At 37.1% G+C, this 20,566-nt stretch overlaps 1 protein-coding gene across 1 annotated transcript; it reads right to left on the bottom strand.

Moving 5' to 3' along the window:
• Positions 1 to 3,443: 3,443 nt before the first annotated feature.
• On the bottom strand, positions 3,444 to 19,978 carry mastl (microtubule associated serine/threonine kinase-like). Its single transcript, XM_077244169.1, has 12 exons — positions 19,341 to 19,978; positions 18,605 to 18,742; positions 18,286 to 18,425; positions 18,119 to 18,207; positions 17,925 to 18,031; positions 16,122 to 16,281; positions 15,841 to 16,004; positions 12,924 to 14,045; positions 12,669 to 12,810; positions 7,851 to 7,964; positions 7,628 to 7,729; positions 3,444 to 4,142 (listed from the first exon to the last, which is right to left on the bottom strand). The coding sequence occupies exons 1-12, from the start codon at positions 19,494 to 19,496 to the stop codon at positions 3,985 to 3,987; spliced, it is 2,592 nt and encodes an 863-aa protein (XP_077100284.1). The 5' UTR covers positions 19,497 to 19,978; the 3' UTR covers positions 3,444 to 3,984.
• Positions 19,979 to 20,566: the final 588 nt, after the last annotated feature.

Below are 20,566 nucleotides of genomic sequence, written 5' to 3'. Positions count from 1 at the left end.
ATAAATTCTGTTAAATTAAAATTTTAATTTTATGAAAATTTTATTTCAATTTTAATCAAATGTTGAATCTCACATACATTCGGCGTTAGGAAGGTTACTTTGGAAATGTAATTGCTTATAATGTTATAAGTTACCCATTATAAATGTGGTTTGGATTATTTTATTTGGATTACCTTATCAATGTAAATCAATTTCCTTTTAATTTGATTAATAACTAATTAAATTACACATTTTACCTCAGTAATACAACTTAATAAAATTACATTCATTTTATAATTCAATAAAATAATTTCATTACAGTTAACTCACTCCTCAACCCTGCATACATTTTGTTCTAATATAAATATAAATATATATATGTATAAACAAATGTCCACCTAAAATTGTTTTTTTTTCTTCTAAAGATTTACTAAAGTAATTCTGGGAGTCATGTTCTATCATGTTCTGATTAATGTTCTATCATGTTCCACAAAATTACAATTAGAATAAATCAAACTTAAGTATTTGTTCTGTGACTAGAGCTTTTAACATTCATTGCTGGGGGAAAATATTTCCTGTTAATGTAATCTGTACAAGTAGTTCAAACTAATATCATTTATAGAATATGTAATGCAATCATATCTGACATATACTGTAAAGCTTCATTGTTAAACACTTCACTTAAAATATCTATATGAATTTCTTAGAATTTGTTTTGAATTGCAATTCTGCTTCCTTTAATTCAAATTCGAATTGTAATTCTAGATCCCGTTTTTGACATCAATTCAAATTCAAGAATTGAATTGGAATTTAGGAGTCATTCTCAATTCAATTCTGAATTGTCCACAAGCCTGATACACATGAATATCCACGGAGTCCAAACCACAGAAACACAAAAAATATAAATATATTGTAGTCTCGAATTAAGAAATTCATTACTACTTTTACTTTTTGATATTTATATTTTTGGAGATTTCTTTCTTCACACACACTCAGCAATTGAAACTTCTGGTGTGGTGCTCAGTTGTGCCGGGGCCCGTGGAAGATTTGGGCCCGTATCCCTAAAGATTCTGAGAATCCTCTCAGAGAGCTCCTAACTTAACCTAAAAATTCCTTGCCAGGAGTTTTAGCTTAGAAGCGATTCCAGAACATTTTCAGTGAACTCTGAGCGAGGAATGGATGGAAAATCCTATCTTAGTGAGGAGGTGTGGTTGACCCCGTTGCTAGGTATGAGTCATCATTTCAAAAGCCGTGATTGGTTGATCCTACAAGTTTGGTGAAAATGAACTTTTGGTGATAATGAGCAAAGGATGTACCCTCAAATCAATAAGATTTGAGTAAGACTGTAATTGTAAATAATATTTCACATTCAAGAAAATATCTGGAAAATGAATAGTAAGCTGTAGGGGTTATAGCCTAACATTAGAATAGAATCTAAAATATGTGAAAACTTAAGCTCATCACACCCTGTTCAAATAATGATTTGTGTCTTACTTGCTCATATTAATATCCTAGCTTGCATATTTTGTACTTTCACTCCCATATGGACCCCATTGAAAACAAGATGGCCTATCTCAAGGGGCTGTCCTTAATGAAGTAGAAATTGCAACGTTACAACTCAGTGTGGTCTTAACGAGGGTAACACGGCTCAGCTTTTATCAATCTCTGTAGCGTCTCAATAATTCCCTGTCATCCAGTCTTTGCAGGACATCTCTCCTGCCTCCTCTGTTGGCCATTTTGTGCAGCTGTTTAGGGGAACTCCTAAGCCACTAAAAGTCCTCTTCCCTGCTCTTAGCAGATCTCGCCTTAGGAGCCCTTTTAAGCGCTAGGAATCTTGAGGAGTCACTTTTAGGGGAAATTCTAAAAAAACGTCATGACTGAGAATTTTCTTAGAATGTGGCCGCTAGGAGCCACTTTTTGCACAAACATTCTTTAGGGATACGGGCCCAGGTACGCATTCATAAAGATTCTAAGGGTGTACTCACACTAGGCACGGTTGCCATGAACCGGGCCCGAGTACGATTGTCCCCCCTTGCCACTCCCCCTCTGGCCTGCACTCACATAGGGTTTCAGCATTCGTGCCGGAGCACGCTTACGTCATTATGGTGCGACAGTTTCGGGATAAACAAGAAGAGCGGCGCTCTCTGAACACAATGGAGTCCATCGCTCTGTTTTCTTTGTGGATAATTTTGTGTAGTTTGGTCCACGGTGGACCACAGCCCTCTCACAGCCTGTTGTTAAACAGATGTGTCGCCTTAGTGGCGCGAACATTTTCACGTAATCGTGCTGCTCGTATATGGAGGTTTGCAAGGTACCAGCTGAAGTGCAGCAAGGACTTTGCAGCTTTGATTACGGACTACAGTTCCCGTACATCACGCGTCCTGTTCCGTGCTCCAGCACGGTTAGCGCTCACACTGCATGCGAACCGCGCCCGAGTCCAACTGAACTGTGCTCTGGCCCACCTCTTCCAAGCGGGCCAGGGCCGGCTAAGTGAGCCGCGCCCGGGCACGGTTCGGGGCACTCACACTAGTCAAACGAACCGCGCTTTGGTGGTCAAACGCACTCGGGCACGGTTCAAACTGGCTAGTGCGAGTACACACTTAGAATCCTCTCAGAAAACTCTTAATTTAGCTTAAAATCTTTTACGTAGCAGTCTTAGCTTAAGAGCGATTCGGGACCGATCTGAGAGCAACTGAGTAAGGAAAAGAAAACTTTTATCTTAGTGAGGAGATTGCTATGTATGACACAATCTTTTGAAGATTGTGATTGGTTGGTTGTCCAAGAAGGGGAAAAAAAAGATTGATTTTAAGTATAGGGTCTATTCTAAGCCTTCACTTTGAAATTACATGCGTAATTGTTTGTGATCACTGCTTACAGAAGTTTGTGACAGAACCATACATTCACTGCTGCATTGATGCATTTTACCAGCTGCCAAATATCTTAATGTACAGTTGTGATTTAATTTCTGGCACTACGCCATTCCTGCGCTGTGTCGGAGATGTTATTGTGTCTCTAATAAAATCGGTCACAAACATGTTCCCTGCACGATCTAATCTATAGTGTCTTATTAACTCACTGTCATCTATTGTCTGCAACACATTTCTTCTCCCTCTTCATCTTTCTGCCATTTTCTCCTATGCTAAAGAAAGTCTTAAGCCTCTTAAAAGTCCTCATCCGTGCTCCTAACAATTTTGACCTTAAGACCTCTTTTACTTTTTTCTTTATTAGGATTTTTTCTTTAATTTTAAGAGTAAACCCCAACATTTCTAAGAATTTTCTTAGAATTTTGTCACTAAGAGCTACTCTTTGCATTAAGATTCTTTATGAATACGGGCCCTGGTCTATATTATATGCATATTTCTGTGAGAAGCGGCCACCAGGTAGTGCATTTATTTATTTATTTCTATCTGACAAACAGCACAGGCTTTAGGTTTCAAGTGAAAATCAGAAATAATGCTCATCTATTAATATAACTGTTGTATTTTATTCATCTTAAAAATAGGCAAGTGACAAGTTATACTCCACAAACATTTTAAGGTGTTGTGAATATTTAAACAATTACAAATGAATAAAACTGATGTTTTTTAAGCAGCAACGATGTTCAAAGTCATACTTGCTGTAGACTAGTTAAAACATTTAGCATGTTAAAATTAGACAAGTAGTTTCCAAGAAAACAAGTTAAAAACAGCAGTCTTCCATTCAAATGTGCCCTAATGAGACAGTAAATAGTAGTGTTGGAATATATTACTTTTTTTCCCCAAAACAAAGATAACTTAAGATTTTACGCCACAAGCTTTGCAGCATTTATGTGCTCACTGCATTTCAGAATGCTTTCCAACATTAATTCATTCTGCAGAACATAAAAACATTTGACATGAATAACTGAGACAGAAGGAAGAAGGACATACAAGAGGACTGTGGGATCTGTATTCATTAGAGCTTCTACAACACCTGAACATACTGCGTGAGCCCATTGCGCTACAGACTGAGTGTGTGTGTGTGTGTTTACAGACTGAAGCCCGATACATTGAGATGTTGGGCTGTGTTTCTCGCCTGAAAGTACGAGGTGTCAGTCTCATCATCAGGCTGAGGGATGAAGGGCATACTCTTATGATGAAGGTTTTCCCAGTCCACACCCTCAAAGAATGCATGATACTTCAGTTCTACAGAAAGACACAACATACATGAAAACATGTCAGTGTTGAGATTAAGGCCGTTTTAAGAATGTTTGTCATTAACAATTCTTGTTAGTAAGATTAACAAGTTTTAGATGCTAGTTCAAAATAATTCAATAAAAAGAAATTGGCAACAGTTCTTCTAACCCTAATTGATGGAGTGTGTAGCTTTTCATTTTTTAAACAGCCATCTAGGAACACACATCATGGCCAAATTCCAGGACGACAATGTCAAGATTCATCAGACGCAAGTTGAGAAAAAATTGTTGGGAGTGAGCATGAAGAATTATTGGAACCTCTGAGTCCAGACCTGAAAGTCTTTGGAATGTGCTGGAGGAGACTTTACAGAGTGCACACCCATAGACATTCACTTCACTGAATACTTGTCAGCTAAGAAATAATTACAACCTTACAATCCACGTTTGAATATCAAGACATCGATGTCTCAAAAAATAACGTGCAAAATAGCTACACAGTAGTATTTACGGGAAGCAAAGGGTCCAGAAAGTGCAAGCATTACCTGGAAAACCCACACTACCAGATGTTTTGAGTACGTTATTGCTTTCCGAGAAGGAGAAAATGGCGGCCTGAGCGGCTTCAACATGTCAGAGAAGATAGCATGCATAATACATAACGCACATAAATATATTCTTTACTCGCTGAAACTGGATCGGAAGGATCAGCGAACTGAGTGAAATACTTCACAATGCATGCTAAACAGAATTAACGCCAATCCAATTAAAAACTTCAGTGGTTAGTGAACATCGTTTGACGTTTGTTGGTTTTGATGGACATTTTTTATGCTGTTACAATTGATCACATGATTTCATTTAATTCTAATGAATTAGCCACAAGTAATGTAATGTTAAATGCTAAATTACTACTCATACATGTTACTTTATTCGTCAATTCAAATAGTGGGGTAACGCAGTGCAGTTTTACAAGTTCAAAACAATCATACTAAAAGTACATTTGAACGTACCCAACAGCATATGCAAAAAGACTGACGTGCTTATGTAGAACACATACTGTATTTAATTACACTGCCATAGACATGCAGAACACATACTGTATTTAATTACACTGCCATAGACATGCAGAACACATACTGTATTTAATTACACTGCAAAAGACTTGTTCACCAGACTTGTTAAACAGCGTTAGGAAATGCCACACTGGCTACATTTAAACTTTTGTTCCAATCGAACTGAATTCATTCTGATTGATGAATCTGAATGCAGTTTTTACATGAACGCTAAACAAGTGATCGGGTTGATGTGCGCATTTATATGTAACAAGCTTCAAATCGGAATAGATTTTTTGACATGCGCACACTGCACAAATATACAGTTTCCTGCTGTTAACATAAGCATTTCCTACATTTGTTCTTTATTTGTTTTAAACAGCGGAATTAATATTTATCATGGTCATAATTTGGAGACATGTGCATATGAACTGTTATGCCGTGCTGCTAATATTTATCACACAGTAAAAATGCCCAAAACCAGTCGTCTGTGGATGAGAATCCAAAACAAGGACTGGTGGGACTCCACTTCACTGACGCTGAGTGAAATGAGAATTTTCTAATTACGGGACACTCATTTAGATGACACTTTATTCAACAGAAAAAAAAAAAAGCTTGTTCCGTGCGTCATCACGCCATTTCAAATGCGCAGTCCTTTCAGTTTCGGTTTTCAATCCGATCAAGTGTTTACGTGTTCTCTCAATCGGATTATAAAAGGAATAAACCATCCCATTCGATCTGATCAAAATTTAATTGGGATTGAGCTCAATCCAATCGATTAAGGTGTTTACATGAAGGGTTTTTAGTCCAATTGAGCCGTCAATCTGATTACAAATGGATTATTTGTTTGCTTGTAAATTAGCGCTGCAACTAACGATTATTTTGATAATCGATTAATCGGACGATTATTTTTTCGATTAATCGATTAATCGGATAGAAATTAAATTAGATTTTTTTATTATTATAACTAAATAAAACCGTAAATCAGGGTATTTATGTGTAAAAGTGTACTTTAAAAAGTGCAAAAGCCACACATTGAGTTTTACTAATATCAATATTTGCATTGTTTTTAATGATAATTGCTGATGGCAAGTTGACAAACATGATTATTGTTAAAAAAATGATATCCAACATATTATGTTTTTATCTGAACTAAAAACAAACTAAAAACATCTAAAATATATAATTCATTTAATTTTTATTTAAAATTAATTATATATAAGGAATATAAGGATAAAGAATATAATATATATTATATATAATATATAAAAGAATAATATAAGGATAAATTGATTAAATAAATATAGAAAGACTGAAAACAATTGTGTGAACGTAGAGCCGCAGTAGATCGCGTTTGAAAAACAATTAAAACTTAGTAGACAAATGCTATAAAAAGAGAACGGAATGGAGGTAACGTTACCCAGCAAGCTAACAGGCTTGAGTAAAGGACAGGAGAAATTATGCATTAGTGCACAAGCATTCGCTGAAAACCACTGAGTACAGTGACTAAAAAACAATATTTTACTGCTGCTGTTATTAACTGCCTTTATATTTAGTGCTTCGCTTTGTAAAGACCGTTTTAATTTAACCTATTTCTGCGGTAGCGCTATTTTAATCCATCACTTACGTTGCGAGCGAACTGATTGCGCAACCTGATGCTCGAGACAAAATACAGACATCCCAAGATCCCGGAAGTCCCGGGAGTCTCCCGCATATTAATTGCGGCTCCCTGATGCCCGCGAATTAGTTCAAACTCCCGAAATCTAGAGCGCGCAAGCAAGAGCGCGCATATGCGAGACAGAAGAGACTGCTCCAAACCGTGTAGCGCGCGCGCTCGGCAGAGCGCCTGAGGGAGAGAGACCTTGCGTGTGTGTGCGTACCAGTAAACGCTCCCCGTGACGTAAGCAGACCAACTAATCGATAATGACATTCGTTGACAACGATTTTCATAATCGATTATAATCGATTTTATCGATTAGTTGTTGCAGCCCTATTGTAAATGTAGCCACTGATACTCAGAAAGATTCTGAGTCTCACTGTCTTCCCATGGTTTCTACAGCAGTAAATGTAGAAACCGAGGATAAAGAGGAAATAAAAACCATTGACAGGTGATGCAATGAGGGATGTTACACTGGATACAATTGCTAATTTCACTGGATTTAAACATTATTGGAAACATTTGGGAAAATATAAGTACACAAGTGAACAAAATACATAACACCGTGCTAGTGGTTTTCAGATATTTTAATGCACAAATCGTACATGTTGTGCCTTTGTGCTTACTACAGTTCCTCACTGTAGTCTTCCAATTTGACTCTTTTATGCTGAAGTAATACATAATAAACTTGACAGGTGATTTTTATAAAATGGTGATTTATTTTATTATAAAAGTTTGAATACTATCTTCTGAGTTGTTAAAAATATTAATTTGATATATAATCTGATTCACCTTTAAAGCCAGCTCGCTTGTTTGCATCCATGGTGAGAAGAATCTCAATGGCATTTCTTGAATTCTGGGTTAACTCCTCGTCTCCATCTGGCCACGGTATATCTGAACACATCATTAGATGAAGAACAAAGATCAGAAACAGTCAACACAACTTTCTTTTCATGGTGCTGAGGGAAGAAAAAAAACAGGAGATCCATTTGTTGTTTCTCATTGACACTATTACCTCTGTTGAGAATGTTCTGGAACACCAGCTGTGGAGTCTCATCGTTGAAGGGCGGGACTCCTGTGAGAAACTCAAACAGACAGACACCTAACGCCCACCAATCCACCATGAAATCTGTTGGAGAACAACAAAACCATCTTAGGCACACAGTTTTATTAGTGCAAACATGCAACATGGCTCAAATGTGTTAGAAATGTGACGACTGTTATAAAGAGGTGACAGCAGCGGGCTTAAGTTGATTTTTAGGGGGGGGAGGGAGAAGCAGAACACAAAACCAGCTTGACATGAACTCGAAAATCAAGATAGCTAATGTTACAATACAAAGAAATCAGTCAAAAAATATATACCTTCAACACTGATAAACTTAAAGCCTAAAAGGTGAAGTTTCTGTGCCAGTAGCAGCACGGAATAGAATTGTGAAAATTACTATTTTAAGAAAACAACTGCCCAGAATGAACTGAGTGGTTGCCAGAGTGTTGCTATGCAGTTGCTAGGGTGATCTGGGTGCTCAAAAAGGGAATCAAAAGTGTCCACCACCTAAAGTCTGTAGATTTGACTGGGTCCCTTCTTTAATGCAAGTCTACAGTTTTGCTCAACCTGTTTTATTGTGAAAACTGTCAGTTTGTTTAGAAAAATAATGGAGAAATAGTAAGAGTAAAGTGTGTGGTGTTAGCTTTTGATGCGACTGACCAGAGTTCGACGCATTTTGCACTTAGTGAAAAGAAAATACTTTTGGTTGCCATTTAGACTTATGCAAATAACCGCTGTCTGTCTTTTATGACTACGGGACAAACCGTGCGGGACTAATTGAATGCCGCAGTTTGTTCAAATTGATAAACCTAAATTATGCTTGAGATTTAACGTAGCATATTTGTACAGCCGAATGCAAAGCTTTTTAAAGCATACCTCATTCTATAGTATTCACGAACACAGGAGGTCCACATGCTAAAAAAAAGTTTAATCTTTGTCCAAATGCTGAGCTTTTTCTCGAAATTTGCGATACACATGTATGCATACCCTCACATACATGCAAAAACTAAAATATACTTTGGGTTTAAAAAGTATATCTAAAGTATACATCAGTTTTTATGTATACATTAGGGTTTTCGTACAGTGCGCAACCTAGGGGTGCACGATTAATCGAAATGAAACCGCACGCGATTTGGCAAAGGCAGCGATTAATTTATGCACAGCTTGTCAGTGCAGTGGGGCTGATCGGTAGAAAATACTGTTCCATCTGAAAGCCAGAGGGCGCTCTCACGCAGACACGCCAAATATGCCCCGCCGCAGAAGTACGATAACACTCATCATTCCAAGAATTGTGCCCAGGCACAACCAATTTTGTCATCATCATTGTACACAAGTAGGTAGATTTTTTATAATTGTTCATACTCTGTAGACTCAGCTTGCTCATGCACTCATAATCGTTAATCAAAATAAATTTCCCTCCCTCTTGAAGCAACATCTCAGCTCTTCTCTGATGACATGAGAGATCACAGCAATAACAAAACAAACAATCCAATCAATTCCCAATTGACAAAAACAAGTCCTGCCTTGCATTTTTTTCTTGTTCTGGATGAATACTGTTGGTGTTACAGGGCTTGAATTTTGGAGTGGGATTGCGTGTATTGAGCATGATTTTATTAATTCCCGCAGATTTTGTGCTTACGCCCAACGTGTGCGCACATAAAGCCGCCTCTCAGTACTAAATGTTGATGAGTTCTTTTTCGCTGCATATTGTGCTTAAACAGTCAAATACACACAAAATAATGTCAGTGAATGTAAACAGTTGAGAAAGAAAAATCATGTGTAATAGTATAATGGATCCGCGCGTCAGGTCTTAAAGTGACAGCAGCCTATACCTGATGCCAAATTATGAGATAATATTAAAATAACATATATGGCAGTTGTGGCCAGTGAAAATGCTAAGTGGCCAGTAACTTTGGAAAACCACTTGCCACAGTAGCTGGTGAGCAAAAGGGTAATGTCAAGCCCATATGCCCAATGCTCATAAACACCTTTGAAAGGCTATACGTTTGGCTGTTCGCATACACTAATTTGTTGCATCAAAACTTTCCCAAACCATCCCAAAGACTTCCATTGCTCAGCCATACAGGCGGACTCGCACCCTCGTTTGAGACGCAAGTTGGCAAGGTCCGCTCGAACAGTGCAATGTTTCGAAAGCACCACAAAGTTAGCGTTCACACATTTCAGGAAGTCAAGCCACAAATTACTTTTATTTGACTGCACAATAAACTAAAATGCAAGAAAATATTTTAACATCAAAATTGCTTTTTCAGTATAATGCCCCAGAATTCCCAAGCACCGTCATAACATCCCAACAGAGTTGAGACATTCATCATTACTGAAGCATTAAGGGTTGATGAATCAGGAGCCGCCAATCACAAAAGCTGCGACCCATAATGGAATTAGTCAGCCATGTCCTTATCTAATGCGGTAAAGGTAAGCTGCCCACACATGCACCAACATCTCCATGGCTTAGAATCTCAACGAATACTTTTTATCATACTTACCATAACGTACAGACCCTGAAACTAAAACATAACATCTGTTAATGAAGCAAAGTAAAAGATTCATTACCACTTTATTTGTATACGTATAGGTGTAACAAAAATGAATTGTACAATTGTAATGTTGTATTGCAAAGCCCTTATGCTGCAATTGAGGTGGGATACGGGTAAGGTTAGGGACATGTTTGGCGATATTGTTAGGTTTAAGGTTGGGTGAAGGAGTAAGGGAAGGTTCAACAGTGTTAATTACAGATGGAACTATAGAAATTAGTTACATATATATATATATATATATATATATATACACATATATACACATATATATATATTATTTTTTATATAACTACGTGTACAGAGTAAGTGCACTCATATTCAATGCTTAATTTAAAGACATGCATTACACATTTTGTATAATATCATATTTCAGTATTATATGAGCTGTTGGGACACCCTGCTCTCTCAGCCAGAGGTGGGAGTAAGTCACACATGTGCAAGTCACAAGCAAGTCTCAAGTCTTAACCTTCGAGTCTCAAGCAAGTCCAAGTAAATTTTTTATAAAGGCAAGTCAAGTCAAGTCAAGTCACTGCCTTATGTCAAGCAAGTCAAGTCGTAGCTTGGGTCACAAGTCACTGGCAAGTCATACAAACGTTTGACGATTTCACTGAATTTATATATTAAAATAAGTTAAAACTACAGAAGTTGTGGACTATGGTTTTATTTGCAACTTTATTTTTTTTTTAATAAATGCATTTCCACATATAGCTGAGTGGTTACTACAATAAAAATCTAAATGTAACTGAAATTAGGCCAACATTAAAGCATGAAAAAATAAATATGCCTCAAACATTGCAGAAGACCATTAAAAGGTATTAAACAATTCACAATTCAAGTATAATTCCTATGTGCCAAAGGCATTCTTCAAACTGGCATCCCCTTAATACAAGTTATATATTTTTAATTATGAAGTTAAAACCGCCAATAGGTGGCACCAAATTACCGTATTAATGTACGAGTCATAGAAGCATTCATTTAACTTATGTTCAAAACGGTAGATTCGTTCTGGAACTAAGCAACTAGGTCACTGAATCACAAATACGCATAACTCTTTCTGTGGCTTGTTTGGAACTATTGGCATTGGAGAAATCGAGCAAAAACAGAAAATATTTGGAATATTAGGCTATGTCTAAATGTCACATCAAAATATTCACTCTTTGTTTACTGAACTGTTTTATAAAATCATTATCACATTTGCAATCGTGTCAATATTCTGGAAATATTTTTTTTAATATCATATGTTATAATTATGAAAATAACTCATACTAGGGCATTTTTTTCACCACATTTTGAATTTTGGGTGCAATATTAATTCTGCTGGCATTTTGATAACATCTAATAGATGTAACCCCTGATAACATCTAACCCTGCTTTAACAGAAACATAAAACATGACAACACATTAACAGTTTTCTATGTTGTTTTTTTGTCATTGGAAAGAACGACATATTTGGCTTTAAAGCATGATTTAAAAAGAAATGTGGCAAATGTTATACAAAACATATGACATCATTAATTATCATTTGAATATTGACAACATTAAGCTACATTTGAAAACATAATTGTGTATAAAGAGGCATGCTGTTTTGACCAATATTCTCGATTTAAAGATAGTCAAATTAACTATAACAAACAGGTTAAACAAGCCATAGCTTACTTTTAGACGTGGTGAATGAAGTTCGACTGTTCGAGGTTGTGATGGTCGTCCGATATCCCTTGACAGTTATTATGCGTACAGCAAATCTTCTTGTATGAATATAGTCAATTTCTAGTGTTTATATCCAAAAAGAAACGATGCTGGGAGATGTTTTTGTATTTCGCTAGCTCACCGCGATGTATGTTTTTTCTGGGCTTGTGCGGTGTCACGCCATCGCACAGAATCTGATGACTGGTGTCAATGGTTCCGTTGCTTTCATTTTGTTCATCAATTGATGTTGCGATGATAAATGTATATCAAGTCATTCTCGAGTCATACAGTTCAAGTCAAGTCAAGTCTCAAGTCATTGGATCTCAAGTCAAAGTCAAGTCGAGTCATTTTCTTAATTTATTCAATCAAGTCTCAAGTCCTTAAATTTGCGACTCGAGTCAAGTCATGTGACTCGAGTCCCCCATCTCTGCTCTCAGCCATTGCAAAATCCATAATGGTTGACAATTCCCTTTACCAACTAATATTTTAACCACATATCAGCACAAGATAAGCATGTATTTTACATACTGATCACTCAAACTCTTACCATGAGGTTTGCCTAATAAAAGTTCTGGTGCCAAGTAGTCAGGAGTTCCCAAAATAGGAGCCCCTTCTACACGTTCTGGACCTCTACGGACACTTTTTGGTGTTCTGTAGGGAGTTTGAGACACAATCATCTGCTGTGGAGTCTAGAAAAGAAAAAGAAAATATGACCATTTCATTTTAAAATATTTTAATTCCAACTCAAATCCTTTTCCTCAGTTTTATTTGAGTTCCAAAAAAACTCCAAAAGGCTCCTCACCTGGTAAAGTGAGCTGCTCAGACTGGGCCTTTTCTTCTGAACTGGAGTCACTGCAGACTGGTCATTGTGGAAGGAGGTTGACGCAGACATCTCCATGGCATCCAAAGAGGCTAGGCTGAGATGCGACGTACAAGAACGGTTTATGGAGCTGCAGTAGCTCCTGAACGCAACCACGTTCTTGGGTTTGAGGAAGCCAGGTGATTTGGTCATACTGTCAGATAGCCCATGAGGATGGTCAAGAAGAGAACCCTTAGATTCACCCCTATGTTGCTTTGAGCTGCTATGCTTTGGTGTAGCTATTGTGGGCCGAGCTGCCGGTGTGACTACGGATATCTCGTTTTCATCCTGCTCCTCGAAAGAGGCCGGCAAAGCCTCATGTTTGAAGTCTGTTGATTTTTGTGGCGTGTTAGCAACCAGTGACATCTCATGGGCCGAGCCGTCAGAGTCTAAACTAAGGCTTCTTCTGAAACTTCGGGAATCGCCAGGTGAGGTTGGGGAGCTCAAGCTGGTCTCTGCTTTAAGCAAAGCCATCCCCTCGCCTTGATCTTCGAGATCAGAGAATAGATTTTTGGCCACAGCTATAGGACTAGATTGCTTTGGGCCCATTCTCTCACTGTACTGTTGACATATCGGTGCAGTTTTAACATCATCAAGCCCCACAATTGAGAAAATTCCTGTCAAGCCTGTGTTGGCCGTTGAGTTACCCTCAGGAATATCGAAGGACCTTTTGTACACTGCACTATTTTTCTTGCAGAGGATCTCAGCTTGCTCTGGGCTTTTCTCTACTTCTTCAAACGCTCGCTTTACTGAGACTTTGGGCTCTATTGGCGGCTCCTGCTTCATAAAACTGTTCCCAAATGACTGATGGGGAACAGCCTTACCCAGTGGTGTGGCACTGTGCTTGGTTGCACTGAACTGGAGCCTTTTTGCAGAAAAATCTGGTTTAATATTTCTGCTATTGTCCAGTTGGTTATTGAGCGGAGTCAAAACATTGCTGTGATCCTGAGCTCGTGCTGGAAACATGCTCCTCCTCTCCACAGGTGTCAAGGAAATGTTTTTTGACATTCTATCGCCCCTTTCTCTTCCGTTTCCCTGAGGAAGGTTCTCGCCATCAAGTAAATTCTAGAATTGCAAGAGAGAAGTTTTTATTATCATATACACTACTGTTTAAAAGTTTAGGGTCAGTATGTTTTTTAAATAAATTAATAATTTTATTTAACAAGGCAAAAACAAACTGTGTCAGTGAAGACATTTATAATTTTACTTTTAAATAAGGCTGTTATTTTTAACTTTCTTTTCATCAAAGAATTCTGAAAAATTGTTATCGTTGTTTTCAACATAATAATAAAAATATGAATAAAAAATGTTTTGTGAGCACCAAATTAGCATATTAGAATGTTTTCTGACAGATCATGTGACACTGAACTAATGACTGCTGAAAATTCAGCTTTGCAATCACAGGAATAAATGATACTTTAAAATATTTTCAACAGTAAACTGTTATTTTAAATTATTTCAATATTAATATTTCGGTTACAATTTATCTTACAGTACGTGTACTTAACCAAGAAAGTACTGGTAATATAAGGTAACTGCATGGGTTAAGGTTTTAGGTTTAGGGTTAGTACCTAGTTATAACCCAGTTATTGTAATTGCTATAATAAGTGCATAGTATGTACATGCAGAAAAGGACTGTAAAATAAAAGTGCTACCAATATTTAATATCTGTTATTACTGTACGTTGATTAAATAAATGCAGTCTTGGTAATATACACTGACACTCTTCTTTCAAAAATATTTATCTATCAAATTATAATGAATGAAATTATAAAAGCCAAATAAATGTGTAACTACCAAAAAACACAAATATAAGATTATAGTGAAGGGGGTGGATTGGAATCCACTGCTGCTTCAATGTATATGTAATGATTGATTATAATTAAGGCATTAATCAATATTTTTCCTTCTAAATATCAAATGAGTTGAATGACTTCTCTGGAGATTTTACTTTATTTATATAAGTTACCAGTGTGATTACTGAAATGTTCTTTTCATGTATTCTTTAATGTCTGTATTTGATATCTGAATGCAGTGCTTGCTTATTTAACCCAGCTTCCAGAAATGAAATAGGGACTTGTTTTGTGTTTGAGAAAGGTCTTCAATGTGTTAAAACATATAAGGGTCATTGAAGCCAATAGTTTAAGGGGCCACTTCTTTGTTAAAGCCTTTCTTTCCAGTTAGGACTAAAGTTTAGCTATCCTTGAGAGAAAGAACGCATTATCTTGATGTTTTGAGAGGACTCTCCTGTTTATAGTGAGAGCCTGGCCAAATCCAACCTTGGAAAAGCTGTGTGTCGGTGTGTGTGTGTTAGTCTTCTTGGTTACAGGTTAAGGAACCAATGGCATTATTGGAGATTGACTGAGTTGTTGTTCTGGACATGCTGGCGCCCAGCAACCCAAATCTGCGACCTGGAAGGTCATGACGTGCCTAACTTCAGCTGCATAATCGATGGAGATATGCTTCAGTCTATCTGTATATGTGTGGAAAATTACTGTGTTTATCTATTTCATAGCCAATGAGAATCATTCATCCTGTAAGCAATGACGTAGCTTAGACCTTGGAAATCGTATAACTGCTGTGATCTTTGTAACTGTAAGCGGGGCGACCTACGAACTCCTGTGCGAGTATTGAAGCTGACTTCTGCTGATGAAACTGCAAACTATCTTCAGTAAATATTTTCTTTAATTTTTTATAATTCTGACTCCGGGTCTTCATTCTTCATATCTGGTTCTTGGTCTTTAACTGTATACCCCTTACAATAGTTTTTAATTTGTTACTTAATATTTTACACAGACAATATAGTATTGATCAATGTGCTATGAACCAAAGGCCCTTCAACAGTAATGCTGAAACAAACCTGCTCATCTTCCCACATTGGGCTGACACAGTCTTCAGAATCAGTAGTGGATGGTAACTGGCACGAGTGGGTGCTTCCAACACTCTCGAATCTCTTCCTTGATTTCATCAGCCTTGGTGTCAAACTCCGAGCCAGCAGGCCAGGACTGAACACACTGTTGGATCCTAGAGAATATCTCATGTTAGGCTTTACATTGTTCGTTTACAGCAAAAACAAATGACAAATGTCATTCTCAATAACACTAATGACACACTCCGGATGAACATTATTCTGACACGTACCTAAAGCTCGAATTGTGCCGACTGGGGATTTCAGGTACTCTGCCCGTCTCTTCAGCCGAGGTGAACACAGAGAAGTATTCCTCTGCTTGAGTTTCCCACAGGACCTGGGACTGCCAAACACTGTGCTGCTGTGACGCTTGCCCTCTGTCACCGGGGTATTCTGCCATTTCAAGTCAAAAATGTAATGTGTTATACAAGCCGTTTCAAACATGTTGTAGACAAGTAGATATAGATATATATAACAAGGCTCATAAATAAGAATGATCGATGGCCAAGGCCAGATAACGGATCGTCACTTTATCTACAAGGCTAGTGCAGTGTTGTCACTCTCATCCGGTTTATGCTTTTTTTAATATCCTGCAAAGATTTTTTTGTGTTGTAAACTTTGCTGTGATATTTGAGTAATAGAAGATCATAGATATTTACTTTCAAAGGGCTGCACGTTCTTTATATTCAGTCTGCACTAGTTTTTGTAACATATGCAGATGGTTGTTGCATCTCACTGCTATTTTCAATATCTTGTGGTGTGAACGCTGTATTAAGAAAGCATGAAGTTTGAAAAAATGTACCAAGACCCCGCAGTTCTGTTGCACTTCATCAAGCCGTTTTTAAACAAGCACACGTTCCACATGAACAGCACGCCTCAATACAGTTCCTGATCATACAGTTCCTTCAAACCAACTAGTTCAGACAATTCAAACATTAATTGATTTTAAAACTACTTACAGCACCATATAAAGTTTGGGGTTTCTTATGCTCACTAAGGCTGTATTTATTTGATCAACAGTACATACAAAAAAAAAAAAGAAAAATCAATAGTACATTTAAAAAAAGAAATCAATAGTACATAAAAAAATTACAATTTAAAATGACCATTTTCAATTTTACTATATATTTCAAATTTGAATTTATTCCTGTGATGAAAGCTGAATTTTCAGCATCATTACTCAAGACTTTAGTGTCACATGATCCTCCAGAACTCAATCTAATGACTGGGTTCCCACTCTTTCATTAACACCAGATTCAAGGACTTTAAAAACACCATTTATTTTATATCAAGCACAATAAAGGTGAGTTGTTACTGCCAATCTGAAGAGTATTGAAGACGTACTGCACCAGAGTCTATCATTATCACTGAGGAGAGAGGGCCGGAAGAATCTACGAGAGAGAGTTAGGTAGGTCTAAATTAAATTATATAGATAAGGTAATTGTTAGGCATTAAAAATATATATTTGTAAATCACATATGGTGCAGGTTTGTAAACAAATAAATTAAGGTTTATACATGCTAGTTTCCATAGCAGAGTTCAGAATCAATCTTTTTATTACTACTGGAGCTGCCAGTTTGCTATTTTTCAATTAATTATTAAACAGCAAAAACAAACTGCAAAAGCGGCAGCCCTTCCAGAGCACTCAGTGTCCGAATTCACTCACTCGTTTTCATTCACTCCTTCAGTGGACCATATTAGTGGAGTATTTTAGGGAATAGTTAATGAGGGTATAGGGGGCGAAACACGGTAAAAGTTCAAAAAATCTGTTTCAGTGTGCTAGCGTAGGCCTTTTGGTTTTTCAAATAGTAAGGCGTGTCCAACACCAGGTAAAGTACCTAAACAGTGTAACAAGTACTCATTAGGAAAAGCAGCTCAAGTCGCAGAAGCGTGTAAGTGTACCGGTTTCTTCAAACCTGGATTTTCTAGGTGGAAAAGCTATTAACATATGAACAACAGAACTGTGAGGGGGAAAAAAACACCTTATTGTTGAGCCATATAAAATACAAATGTAATGAATCTGCAAATCTACTCACGAGACCAAGAGAGCTTATCAGTGACAGAACTTGACCAGGTGTTCTGAAATAATCTTTTTTAGGTTTCACTAAAGAAGGTGTGTTTAAAATGTCCATCAGGTTTAGCTCTGGATAGTGGGAAAGGAAAAAGTTGTTAATATCACAATAAAGTATTTTAGCTTTTTGGTTGTTTAAAAAAAATTAAAAAAACATACCCCTGTCAAGTTTAACCTTGGAGAGGCCAAAGTCTGTGAGCTTAATGTGACCCTCATTCGAGATGAGCATGTTGTCGGGTTTTAAGTCCCTGAATCAAATGACAAAAAAGTCAGTTAGTTTGACAAACAAAAGACTAAATGACTCAATTCCTCAGTTTCAGAAATACCTGTGAATAATGCGGTGTCTGTGAAGGTAATCGAGAGCGAGCGAGACCTCAGAGATGTATTTCAGAGACATGTCCTCGTCAAAGTACCCATAAATATGAAGAAGTGATTTCACATCCCCTCCAATCAGATACTCCATCACCTATAAAAGTATCAAACATACTTGAACCACTTCAAATTTCACATTAATGCTGAAATAAATGCTGAGGTGAACTTAATAGATTTTTGACATTATTTTTATTACAACTCAACATTTTCTACCTCAGTTCTTTTTTAAATGTAACCTTTACACGTTTTCATGAGATTCATCCTTATACGTACCAGATATACTTTAGTTGAGGTTTGAAGAGAGTAAAACAGGTGCACAATGAAAGGACTTTTACTGAGAGCCAGAGCATCTCTCTCAGCTTTCATCTGATCAGTCATGTTCTTATCCACCATGTCTGCTTTCTTCACCACCTGCCAGACAAAAGCAGCATCTTGTTAATCAATGCTAACAATTTCAAAATTCTAAATACAAATTAAATAAAGTTAACTTATAATAGATATCACCATTTACGCCTGTCAATTGATTACATAAATAATAGCAAATATTAATGGCATCTAGTTAAAGATCAATAAAGTTTTTTAAAGTAATATGCCCTCATGATCTAGAATCAAAATAACTTCCCCTCCCTCTTGCAGGATCTCTTGGTTAAATAGCCAGTGTGAAAACTTCCTTAATTTCTTCTGACAAAATTATCACCATTCAAACCCAAGCTTTTACCTCGTACCTGATCCCATTTTCCCCTTAGACATGCAAGGAAAATAAATAAAATCCACCTCTTCTCCTCATGATATATATTCTTCCTTCTCGTTTCTTAAAACAGGCCTTCGACATTGTTGGCTCAGATATTCTACGCATTTATAATTGTCTCGCGACCACTTAAAATATATTTTCATTTTGATAAACAAATACCTACTTAAACGAATATAATAAAATACTCATTATAATTATGAATTATATAATATATTATATAGAATAATAAATAACACAAATAATGAAATATCTGTATACCTTGATTGCATAGAGCTTGGAGTTGCATGTCTTTCGGGCCAGGTAAACTTTCCCAAAGGCTCCTCGACTGATGGGTTTGACCAGCACAAAGTCCTCGATGGAGGCAGCTTTCACTGCGCTGCTTGAGCCTTCGGATGAAGATCCATGAGCCTCCATCTCTGCCGTCGCTTCAAATATCAATGTTAATCCAACTAACGTTAGACCACTTGTCTTGCAGTCAGAGGCCTCATTCACATGAGACGCATAAAAACAATTTTATGGTGATTACTGTGTGGAAAATCAAACACATATCACCACAAAAGCTTTAAAACGCTACGTGCATTCGAACTGTAAGTTAAAAACTTAGTTTGAATAAGACAGTCCTGCGTTCAGTCCACCGCATCCATTCTCACTGTTGACAAGCGCGACGAGTTTGTTTTGAAATTTGAAATGTGCCACATAAATTTGGGTCCTAAAACGCGGTTGTTTAGCCGGTTTAGCCGCCCAAAAGTGTTAAAAAAATAGTCAACTGAAAAAAAAAAAGAATGTTCATATTTATTAATTATTGTACAAGAGCAGATATTCATTGTATAAATGTGATACTAATACAAATCTTACACAAGTAAATTACGGTTACATTTCTGCAAAACGAGTCAGGCAAAGCCGTTGGCCTCTTTGCGGGTCTTTAACGGAGCAGAAGAACGGAAGAAGAGGAGGCGCCCTCTGCTGGCCAGAACCATAGACAGTAAAAGAACACACTGTAGTGACCGAATAAAACCCTGGTTTAGTCAATCATAATTTATTTATTTTTATTGTTGGAGACGTGTATATACAAAAAAGTAATCTTTTAAAGTCCACATATTTTGGGAATTGGCCCAAAAATGTCATAAAATGAAGCACAAACGACATACGACAATCAATACTTCACGCAATAATCAAACACTAATTGTTGCATCTTCAACGGCGCTGAGAAAAGTAACAGGTTGTAGCCTACGTCACATCTCTGTCCTGCTGCAGCAGCGTGCCAGCGTTCATAATTTACCAGAACAATGTTTAATTTATAACTTGTGAGCTGGTTATTATATCTAATTGGACCTTTTTAAAATCTTATATGTGGCTTTCAGCAAATATTGGATGAACAACGTTATTATTGTTCATGAGCCCAACATCCAGCCACACAAGACATGCAATCTACCTGAGGGAAGACGTGAGGAAAAGGAAAGGCGTATTTCAGCCTAATGCTGTTA

Source organism: Siphateles boraxobius, unplaced genomic scaffold (genome assembly GCF_051911475.1).
Source record: "Siphateles boraxobius isolate OS27281-9 unplaced genomic scaffold, OSU_SipBor_1 26, whole genome shotgun sequence".
NCBI classification, from domain to species: domain Eukaryota; kingdom Metazoa; phylum Chordata; class Actinopteri; order Cypriniformes; family Leuciscidae; genus Siphateles; species Siphateles boraxobius.
The sequence above is the reverse complement of the archived record's forward strand: the minus strand, read 5'-3'. Positions and strand labels throughout refer to the sequence as shown.

What these genes read in the sequence shown, in the direction of transcription:
- mastl (XM_077244169.1), bottom strand. Translation starts at nt 19,496, where the DNA reads ATGGAGGCTCATGGATCTTCATCCGAAGGCTCAAGCAGCGCAGTGAAA. An exon ending in TTTATTAGGCAAACCTCATG is followed by an intron (nt 7,965 to 12,668) that starts GTAAGAGTTTGA and finishes GTTCTCCAACAG; the next exon opens with ATTTCATGGTGGATTGGTGG. An exon ending in CCAGAACATTCTCAACAGAG is followed by an intron (nt 7,730 to 7,850) that starts GTAATAGTGTCA and finishes TGATGTGTTCAG; the next exon opens with ATATACCGTGGCCAGATGGA.